The following is a 12,166-nucleotide window of genomic DNA, read 5'->3' on the forward strand; positions in this document are numbered from 1 at the left end:
TGCAGTTTTGGAACAGGAAGGTAGACCAGTTATTTGTGTTTCACGCAAACTCACTGTTACTGAACAAGGTTATTCACAGACTCAGCGAGAAGCATTAGCTGTGTTTTGGGCCGTTAAAAGACTTCATAAATATTTATTCGGAAAGAAATTCACTATTGTTACTGATCATGAAGCTTTAAAGTTTATTTATCATCCCGAAAAATCCTTAGCACGTTCCTCAGCAGCTATGGTTCAGCGATGGAGTATTGCTTTGAGTGCATATGACTATACGGTTCAGCACAGAAGTGCCAAACAGATTCAACATGTTGATTACATTTCTCGACAGTCATTACAAGATAAACCTATTAATACTTCGGATTGTTTGTTAGTGCAACCTTTACCAGTGAGACGTTCAGATCTCATTAGAGAAACTCGTAGATATTTTGGATGTATACTCAGTGCTATAAGGAAAGGTTGGAATGCTAATTTGAAACGGAGATTTCCTATCTATTTTTCAAAGCGGGATGAGTTATCTACTACTCCTGATGGTATTCTGTGTTTAAATGATCGTGTTGTCATTCCTCCTTTATTGCGTAAATCTGTTCTTGAAGATCTTCATAGTGGTCATTTAGGTGTTGAGAAAATGAAGTCCTTGGCAAGGCTCACATGCTGGTGGCCAGAGATAAATGCAGATATATGTCGTACGGCAAACAATTGTGAGAAATGTCATCAGTTGAAAAGTCATCCTTCGAAGTGGGTGCCATGGCCAGTATCGTCTGAGGCCTGGCAGAGGATTCATGCTGACTATTGTGGACCATTTCTTGGTAAATACTACGCACTAGTAGTCATTGATTCTTTTTCAAAGTGGCCTGAAGTTTTTTTCACAACTTCACCAAATTCTGATTTCACAATACAAGCATTAAGAAAGGTGTTTAGTCGAGAAGGTGTTCCCTTGGTGTTGGTGACTGATAATGGCTCACATTTTGCTGCAGATGCAGTCACTACCTGGTTGAACGGTATAGGGTGCAAACATCTATTTACTGCTCCCAGACATCCGTGTTCTAATGGTCAGGCAGAGAATTTTGTTAGGACATTAAAGACTGCTATTGATTCTATAGCCCCCTCAACATTTAATGAGCTGGAGAGGGGAGTAGATACCTTTTTATTGCAATATAGAAATGCCAAACATTCGGTGACGAAGGACACTCCAGCGAAGCTAATGAAAGGAAGAATTCTTCGGTCGAATATGAGATGTCTGGAGTCTGCAGAAGTTACATACTATCGAGGAAATGATCTTCGACCATCTACGGGTATTGTTCTGAAGAATGTCGGAAAATCGATGGTGCGAATTCTAGACATCGATGACTTAAGTACACATAGTCGACATGTAGATCAAATACAATTTCAGGAACCAGGTGAGTCGGTTCCAATTTCGATTGTTAATTCTAATGCTAATGAGCATATTCTAGATAATACAGAATCCTTATCCAATACAATGTCAGACAGACTCAGGATGAATTTGAGAAGAAGACGTACGATTGATTACAAACACCTAGACTCCAATTTAAGCTGTGGCGGATGTGGTGTTTGAATGAACCAATGATACCTTTGTACTGGTTGAATGCTTGATTTCGAATTCTAAATACAATACATTCGTTCGTGCCTGTGTCTTCTTAATTCAATTGCGTTAATCCTGGAATTCCTAATTCATACGACAATTAGAATACTATAGATTGGTTCTCTTTCGCTGTATTATTTAAAATTCACAGGATAAAAACAAAATATATTGCTAGATATCAAATATATAAAATGCAGATCATTTTGGTTTAGTGTGCAAAGTAGATTTGAATTTCAAAGTCTCAAAATATTCTTGGAATACTGCTTGTATAAGACGGAGTACAAACGTGGCCAGTCGTTTATGAACTTTTCCATTATACAAAATCATTGCACTTTAGTTTTTTTGAGTGAAAATAAATGTGATGGATAACTCCCTAAAGTAAATAAATCTATAGTGATGAGACATTGATGATGTTCTATCTTCTTTTAACAGATACTGTAAAGTGAAGTTACTTAGTCAAGGTTTTTCGCTATAACACATTACAAATCGACTAAAGTTAGATGTCCCTAATTTCATTGGGAAGTTTATAGTTTGGGTTCCTTCTATCTCTATCTACGATAAGATGTAGCACTTCAAGACTTAAACTCCCTTACTTACTTACTCACTCACTTACTTACTCACGTCTGTTACTACTCGTGGAGAAGCATAGGCCGCCCACCACCACTCTCTATCCAACCCCGTCCATACACCGTATTTATCTTGGCTGCATTATTTTTAGAGCGCCTGAAGATCCAATTTTATCACATGAAGAGTAACTTTACAGGGATTAAAGCCAATAAACGCTGTATGAGGTTAAAATAATATACCGTTCACATAAATGTCTTCTCCCCAAGCTTTCTGTAAAAATGGGGTTGGCGAAATGAATTAAACCAAGCCAATCTATATGTAGTAAATATAGGACATAAAAATATCGTTATCAAGTAGTATATTCTTCAGCTGAATGTGGGTTAGTAGGAAAATGGTTAGCATATTAAGAAGTGATTATGAACCATATGTCAGATGGAATATTAAAATAACGAAATAACAAGCAATTTTTAAATGCCTTCAAATCAAATACTTGATGCTGTATCTTTCACACTTAAGTTGTTGAAGACAGCCAAATATAGTCAATAATGCACACTTTTACGAATGCTGTAATTTGTTTGAATTAAGTAAGAGTACATCTTTTGTCAACCTTGATCCGGAACCCATTTTCAAGCTATGTAATCCATTATGACGTGTAAAGAAAAGCCATCGAAAAGTATTTTAAAACCTGATCACGAGAAAGCAAGTGAGTCAATTTCTTGATTTTTGTGGGATGCAGTTTTGGGTGTCGAAGTTTTAAATCGCAATTTTGTAAACATCATAATAACAAGTTTATCTTTTTTTACTCAATATATCACTAAAAAACAAATAAAATATTTCATGATTCACGTATTTGGGGTGGATATTTTATGCTTTATTGCTTTTTGATTATATTGTAGGAATCCACTGACAAGATCATTCATTGATAAGTTGTGTATGTACAATTAAGTCAAATGGAATACAATTTATTATTTACTACATATATAGTAATCAAACTTCTTTATGCATTCCATTTTGACTTTTGGCGAAGGACGTTTTAAAGTTAACATTTATTTGTTTATGGAAACGCTTTTCTGTGATGTTGCCTTAACTATACTGCAAGCTACTAAAGCTGTTGTATTTTACAAATGTTAAAAAAATAATAGAAAGATTACTTTTGGTGCACAGGCATGAACATCGTTCGGCGTTGAGTCAAACTCAGAGTGGTAATTAGTTTTTAGTGGCCTGGAGATTCGACTCCAGATTGATCGTTTCCAATTGTTATTAAAATATGATCATCACCAATCCTCGCTACTTAAATTGTGTTAGTGGATAACTGGAGAGTCTGTTTTGAATACATATGTTTTATGCAATCATTAATCCCGGCAGACAACCAAAAAATTGAAGTAAAGAAAGTGAAGAGGAGAGAACATGGCGAAAGGTGCCTGAGAACGCATTATAAAAGTGGCATGTTTGGGGAATATTATTAGTGTTAGCTTTTAATCACATGATCATAGACTTTTTTAAAATTGGTAGCACGGTATAGAACCCAAACACACTAAGTTAGCATGGGTACAATTTCGTAAACAGCTCGAAATGAATCGCTCGCAACGTATGTTATTGGTGTTAATAAACCCTAAAACACGGTGTAGTTGCATAGACTTTAGTGCGTTAGAATGATTTTTTAACTAGTCACTGGCACAATAATATTTAAAGTTCATTCATAGGTAAATCCTCAAATGTTTAATCCTATCTGAATATTTCTATAAGAAAAAAAATGATAATCTAATACATGATATGCACAGAACAAACTGAAGTCAGGAGTGTATACCATCGGATCCTATATCAGAAGTATGAGGGTTGTGGGCTTACTGCGATCCATGAAGATTCTAAGTTTGATTTCTGTTGGGATTGTAGCTTCGCATTGCTGGGTAGTTCCATGCTATGACTAAATAGCTGAAGTTGATTGGTGGTGTAAAAGTACGAAAATAAAAGGTTTAAAGGTGCGTTTTATCTGATGTAACGTAACACTCAATATAATGAAGCCGATTTATTTGAGCTTATGATGCGCCAAAAAAGTGAAGCACTTTGTAACGGGGACTTTTTCTTTTCTTCATATTAATAATGAAACATTATAATAGTTTAAATTCACTATCTTCGGTCGTTTGATGTGTCGATTTTTCCTTCGTTTTAAGACAGTTAGTTAACTGATTGGTATTTTTTCCGACAGTTTATTTATTTCGCACTCAGCTTTTATGTCCTTATATCAGACTGTGTTTATTTATTATTACCATTAGTTTTTGTACCTTGAACTGATATCTGTGTCGCTGTTGAAGACCTTTGATGATTATTCAAGCTTACGGTTGTTGTCATGAGGAAATTAACTGTTACATGAATTTAGTATAATATTAATGTGTCTGGTTCAGTGTTTGCAAAAATTGTACACAAGTATGGCCATAATTCTGAGTAGTTCCATTAATTAAAGCTGGATATTGGCTAGGAATGGAATACAGGATGCGTATTTCGTTCTATTAGGGATCTGTTCGCTGGATATACCGACATCTCATTGTTTATATTTCAAAACCAAGACGTGAAACCAGTACCTGTCTTTTTAAACGCTTAACACATTACTAAGTAAAGCAATGAGTCCAAATAGCTACCAGATTCTGCAATCGTTCTCAATCCTATCCGTAAGAGTGAATAAAACAATAGTCACTTGAAGCAAAAGATAATGAGCTAAGGTTTTGGCCCGAATATTAACAGTGTGATGTGCGTGCATACAGCTAACGTGTCCCAAATGGAAAGAAAGAGAAACCCTGGTCTCAAATACTATACACAGTCTCATTCTCCGAGGAAAAACCTGTAACTAAATGGCAATAATCAGGCATTTTGTTCAGAAAGCATGCATGCCAAAAGAGACTGATCAATAATAGAGAAATACAAATCCTTACAAGTAGATTAACAATCCATTTAGGCCGAAAATGTAAACGTTTCACCAGACTATCATCAAATTAATTGAATTTTTGTATTCGAGTTTTAATTCATTTTAATATTCAAGTAATGGCTAATGGATTTTAAAAAAGTATTTTCTTATCTAAAGGTATTGCACTTAATATAAAAAACATTTATATTAGTGAGAATATTTATATGATCTGTCACATATTTTGTCACAGTTTTTACTTGGTTTGATTTTGATATTATGATTATTTCTCTTACTATTGAAGTTGCTACATTCTGACAACGAAAATGAAAAGTAATTTTTTAAAGAAAAACCATTTCTTGTTTTATTTATTTACATAATGAATAATTTGTCTTCATAAATGTGAACACTTTCTCACTGGACATTATATATTTATTAAGGCTTTGTAAAAAATAACTTGTCATTAGAATTGAAAGTGCACTATGTAGACATCATTTTGCTTTTAAATGAAATAATATATATTATTTTCGGGACAAATTCAATAACCTATCCAGTAAAATATGTTCTACGTGTAGAGGAAGTTAATAAAAATTTTGAAGAAAAGTATAATCCAAGTGAATCGATCTGTTTGCGTGAAATGCCATAGTGTTTAATCAGTATTAACTAAATGGATAAATTATTGATATAAGTGGTTGGGTGCTAGTTTTAGTATTTAAAGTTAATGTGGACGTCACTAGGTCTGAAGAATCTGGGTATGATTCATTATCAAATCGTCAATGAATGTCGCTAGAGAGTGCCATATTAAGGTGACACCGCTATCCATGTTCGTTTACTTTTCAATAATTATCCGGATAAAACTCTGACTAATATCTTTTATCAGACTATGATCAATTGGCTAAATAATAATTTGTTTGGAATAATTGTCAAATTTGAATCAATTCAATCCTTAGTACGACTGAAAATGTAACGTTCCAGGATAGTTCATTCTGGTATAAAACAGACTAGCTGCCACTTCTAATTATTATACACTTATAAAACCTACTTCAATATGCACAATAACAATATGATAAAACTTTCTTTTATTTTTTTACCCAGGTAAACTTAATTTCATTATATATATATAACTCGGAAAATTTCAGGTTAAATTACTGTAGACATTCTCTTATATGCCGTCAAATGGAAGATAAATATACAGGAATGAATAATTCCGTGTTTATCTACTAGTCTACTCGCTCTTGTGGATTTATATACTAACTTATTCTTGGACCACTTTTTTGTCACACTCTGTGGAATCTACCTGGGTGGTTGACATAAGTAATTGGTACCACTAATTCTGAAACATAAAACAGAAACTGGACGTTCAGTCTCTGACTCACAATTAAACAATATTTAGAAAATTCAATCAAAGATACTGAAAAGTGTGGTCTTCAACCTACTTTACATTGAAGCAGCCTTGGCTGTCCATAATTTAAAACCTGGTTTATCTAGGGTAACAACAATTTGTTAGATGTCTTTATTTTTATCACAGTCCTAGTTTGTGGTTTTCATTTGTTTATTCAAATATTCACCCCATTTTTTCTTCCTACTCCTTCGTATGTAAAATAGTTTTAATTCATTCTAATTAACTATCACTATCAATTATTTTTATAAGATTGTTTCAATCCAGTGTTATTGATTGTCCTTTATACATCTTTATCTTAACTCTGCGATATTGTCAGTTACCTTTTCACCTCATCGATCGTATATTTCTTATTTTTCGTAAATTATCTCCTTCAATAACTGCTTGTTTACCTAAAATGATATCGTCAAATTACATATGATTAATCAAATTCTAACAGATAAATAATTATACTCAGTAAACGGAGATTTGTGGTGATTGTAAAGTTTTCATAAATTTTAAACTGCGCACTGATCTTAGTTAAATCCGCATTGAAAGCTTGTATGCACTGGATGTTCATTTCATCCTAGTATGTAGGTTCTCATTTATGGATATCCAAGAATAGGAGACTGGTAATCGAACCCAGGATCTTCAGTCTCACATATGTATTCCTAACATTCAGAGTGCTGAACTGCCACCCAGTGGTATAGATGCCTTGCGTCAATTAATTCACAATATTTCTCAACCTTTATTCATACCAGAACGAGACGATCGTTCGGTGCTTACAAGTTTTCAATGGTGGTTTTATTGAATACAATTGTTGATTAAATGTTCTGTTCTTTATAGATGGATCATTCTTAAAAATCTATTGAATATTAATCTTTTTTTATTGAATACATTTCATTCTACTACTGATTAAACAAAAATTTTAGCTGTGATACTACCCGCGTGCCCAGACCGAAGCAGGTGGTTTACTTAGGGGGCCACAGCCGGAGCCCTTAACATAAAGGTCTGACGCACAAGGCAGTGGAGCAATGTAAGGAGATTCAGTCCCATGCTAGCCAGTGACCAACAATTGGTTCATACGACATTCATTCATTCAGGATACTGGGTCCCATGTACACCATTGATTTTGAATCAGGGTTTTCCAACTCCCGTAGATGGACTCTCGGTGTCCACCGGCCTGGTTAAATCGCCGGACATTCACTTTTCGTTCTCTCAATTTCGTAAAGGACAGTAATGTTGTGAGAAGGCAGTGAGTAGGACTTCCTTGGCAGTGGTTGTATGCACGTGGCCATATGAGAGCATTTCGAGAGGGAGGGCTTACTCTTCTCACTCTCGGCCGTACCAGGGCATATATATATATATATATATATATATATCCCCGTATTTGTTGTTCACTTAAAGTCAGTACTCTTGTGTTAAATTTTATAGAACAAATCTAAATAGTAGGTTATAAAGCAATTCATTTTTTTTATTTGATGATCTAAATCCATGAATATAACATATTTATAACTTATATTCTCTGATTAACAGGTCACTTAAATCGTAAAAGCTACGTGTAACTAATTTACAAAATCTCTGAACAAGATTTACATGTCAAATAGCTAGGAACTAGTGAAATACATGAGAACAAAAATATTGAATAAATCATGTTTCTAATGATAAGTATCTAGTTAAATTGCATTTAATTATATCAGACAATCATAATGTTGTTTCTTTCATACTAACTGATCAATCAATGATAATAATAATGATGAAAGTCACGCTGTCTAGTAATTAGAAACGGATAGAATTCAGTTGATTATGGCTAGTAGACTATGAACTGAAGTATATGTGGGCCTTGTATGTTTGGTTTGTGCCTGAAAATCGACTGACTGATAATCCTCCTAACCTAGATTATGAATGATTAGAGTTCATGTCATAGCAAAAGTAAATGATGACATTAAGTCTATTCATTTATTTATCTATCCATCTATATAAAGACGATTCCCTATCACTTGATTATTTAAGCAAAATATATCATCATTTGATGTTTGTACTCTTAAACAACTTGTTTCAATAATCCAGAGCATGATTATCTTCAAGTGACGCTAACTAGTTGCACTTGAAAATTGGGAAAAAAGGTGAAATCTTATTCAGAATATAAGATCAAAGGCCTAGATCCATTTTTCTAGTTAGTTGATACTTGTTAGAACTTGATTAACACTAAGGGTCAGATAAAATAGTCTTAGATAATGCTCGGTAATATATTAGTGTAAACGATGATTTTAGGGCAGTGAACCTTGGTATTTTGGTACACTAAAATAGAATACTAACCGAGTTCCAGTTGAATTTCAATCAGTGCTCTGTTAACCATTAGCCATAGTTCACTAGACTTTAAACGTTATTTACAGCTGGTGAGGTATGCGTACTTACCCTATGTTTTGTAACTACCTACATAGTCTACTAAAATGTTTCAGTTATGACTCTTCTTTATAAACTGTATTTCAACAGCAAGAAAATTTGCATGCTGAAAAAACGTTTATTTTGTATAGTTATAATCACACTTTAGAATTTATTGATCACCCAATAGTAACCAATGCTATATATATCTAGTTATTAGTCTTGATAGAATTCTATCGGACAAGTTGCAATGTGATCGCTAGTCCAAGTTACACGACATCGCTCATACTGTGTTGAGATTTAAGGTGGTTGTTGAAAGGAGTCGACAAGAAATCCCGAATTACTCAGATTATGTACTATTAGGCACTTGTCAGCAAAGCGTACATGCAATCTTGAGAAGACTGATGATCCCAGTGAGACTGAAACTCACATTATTCAGCTTCATAGTTAGAGAAGATATCACTCAGCCGCTTTCGTAGCAACTGACATTATAAATGATTTGTATATTATCATCAACATAATCACTTTTGAAAACAATAATAAAACTGTACATGTATACTTTTAAATGGGTTAATATTATTATTTTTGTTCATAATTAGGAGTTATGATCATAGAATGAGAATGGTTTGTAGTCACATAAATAGGTTTTTCCATTTTAAATCTAAACAACTTACAGATTCTTGTTAAAAATGGATAAATCATTGTTAAACTACTATACTGACTTGAATTTAATTTGTCTTCTCTTATTATGTTTTTATTTTCTATAACAAATCTGACTGTTCTGTCAGTACATTAATATTTTACTGTTCTAACTAGTATAAAGTTCACGTTTATGACTTAGTGATTACCTTCAAATGTTTAAAACACAAAATAGAATTTTTTGATGGAGTTTCGTTCTCTGAGCTGGATGGTTTGGCTATGGAGCTTTCATCGTTGTTCTGAACGACATCCTCAGCACAAACTTCAGATAGAAGTCTGTGCTGATGTCGTTTTTGCTGATGATGTCGTTCAGAAGAACGATGAAAGCTCTCCGACCAAACCATCCAGCTCAGAGAACAAAACTCCATCAAAATCATTCACCTGAGCTACAAATCTTCTCCACCATCACAGGATAGACTTCAATGTTAGATAGTATAATGTTAAAATAATCATATTTGTTTAATTATTTATTTATTTCATTCAGGGAAAAAATATATTAGTTGGATTCATGAAAAGATTTGTAAACATAATTTTTCCATGGTAGTCTAGTTCCAATTGACTCATGATCTCAACTATTAAAATTACTATAATATCCACAAATTATCTTCTGATATGAATTAACATATGCTTACTAGTGACTGGCTTCAAAAGGTATTTCCTGGATTTCTAGTGAGAAGCCCTGACCAATGGAGTTCAGCCAGGTCTGTTGTGGGATAGTAACTCACTGAAGATAATGGTGGATGTATCGTTCAGTTTCGTGGATTAGTTGAAGGTAGACATTAAAGTTGTTGGATGCTGACCGGCCCAGTGGTCTAGAGGTTAAGAGTTCACGCGCGAGACTAATATGTCCTGGGCTCGAATCTCGCTAGGCGGGGTCATGCATGTACACCACTAAGGAGTCCCATAATAGAACGAAACGGCCGTCCAGTGCTTCCAGGTTCTCCATAGTGGTCTAGTTTCAATGAACTCATGAATTCAACTATAAAACTGATGAAAATGTAGTTTAGAGAATGAAATTAGTGAAATGTAATTCCATGACAATAGTCCTATAATCTCTAATCTGATCACTTTAAATATAATATTCAATTGATCAAGCTTTCTCTTATCAGGTAGACATTATTGATATTTGATAATGATTTACATTGAAATTGAGAATATATTCAGTCAATTGGAAACAATATTAAACTTGGTAAGAAAAAAATACCCATTTACGTCAAAATTGATACACATTATTCACACCAGTTTAAGATAGAAACCTTTAATAGAAGCTTCAAAATACATAAATAAATAACAATTTTAGCAGTTACTTAAATGAAAAACTAATTAATGAAAATTTATTACATAAATAATACATAAAATGAAGTTAACTACACACTTACTAAGGCTGATAAAACTTTAGAGGTAAGTAAAGTTGTCAATGGGTACAATAAGCTTATTCTTTATGACTTGACACATTTGCAGTCTTGAAATAATATTTTACATTTAGAGGGAGAATAATGCCTACGAAATATGCTTGCGTTGTTACTCATATAGGGTTCACAATGCTCTTCATTTTCACAGTATATGCATTCTAAGTTAACTATCAAAACTTCAGATAGAAGATTTAGGCTAGACTATAATTTATAGACGAACCAATCAAGGTATAAGATAACAGGTCTCGGATTTCGGCGCGAAATTCACTCATTCATTCGGATAAATAAAGTTTTGGCATTATAGCTGATGTCAGTTCGTGATAAAAACCCTAACTCTAATTTCCAACCTTACTCATCAACTGTATACAGTAATCCTAATTCCTCACACTGTTTTATAACCCTCATTTGGTCCTAGTTATCTCACGTCCACGACCCCGCCTCTCTGGATTCGAACCCAGGACCTATCTATCTCGCTCGCGAGCGCTTAGCCACTAGACCACTGAGCCGGCCAGCACTCGACGGTGTTAATGTCTATTGTTAATCTATTGTTGATAATAAAGACTGAATTTTGATTAGTCCTTATCGGCATATATAGATCCTGTATGAATTGGCTCGATATACAAATAATAATTGAAACAATAGTTATAACTTGTGGCCTGAGTGCCCTGTTCATGTATGACGTAACGACACTGCGAATTAGAGAGCAGCGAATTATCGATCGGGCCAATGACACATAAAACACGTACGAGCAGTCTAGAGTCTTCAACAGTCCTGCTTCGTGCTTAGTCCTACCTGTTAAGTCCAGAACACCAATCTCAGCCTCTGCAATATAAATCATTTATTTCAAACATAGTCGGTTTATATACCAACCAGACAGACCACATCGTACCAATAAAATAGGAAACAACATTTATACAAGATTTGACCAAATGTGGCTGTGAATGTGGGAGGTAGTAATTAATGGACAGGGCATAATTCAATAATGGTAAATCGTAGAATAATAGTTCATAGGTCAAAATAAAGCCCATAATAATAGGGACATAACACAATGTATTTGTTCGTGGTCATCTGAATTCAATAGTTCAGTAGATAACTCATTAGGTGTTTGAAATGAAAATGACTAAACTCGAGTATCAATAAAAACATCACCACCAAGATGCAGACAAAACCAGCTGGACAACCCTACCAGCTTTAATCTATCTTTTCTATAAAATGTGTGACAGAATGACCAT

The 12,166-nt window shown here is 34.0% G+C and overlaps 1 protein-coding gene across 1 annotated transcript in view; it reads left to right on the forward strand.

Annotated features, from left to right (window-relative positions):
- Positions 1 to 2,809: 2,809 nt before the first annotated feature.
- MS3_00008439 (uncharacterized protein) overlaps positions 2,810 to 12,166 on the forward strand; it is a gene marked incomplete at both ends in the record, with an annotated part of 62,724 nt that continues 53,367 nt past the window's right edge. The window contains one exon of the mRNA XM_012937058.3: positions 2,810 to 2,867. Coding sequence (XP_012792512.1) covers positions 2,810 to 2,867 — 58 coding nt within the window. The remainder of the gene's footprint in view (positions 2,868 to 12,166) is intronic.

Source organism: Schistosoma haematobium, chromosome 6 (assembly GCF_000699445.3).
Source record: "Schistosoma haematobium chromosome 6, whole genome shotgun sequence".
Classification (NCBI taxonomy): Eukaryota; Metazoa; Platyhelminthes; class Trematoda; order Strigeidida; family Schistosomatidae; genus Schistosoma; species Schistosoma haematobium.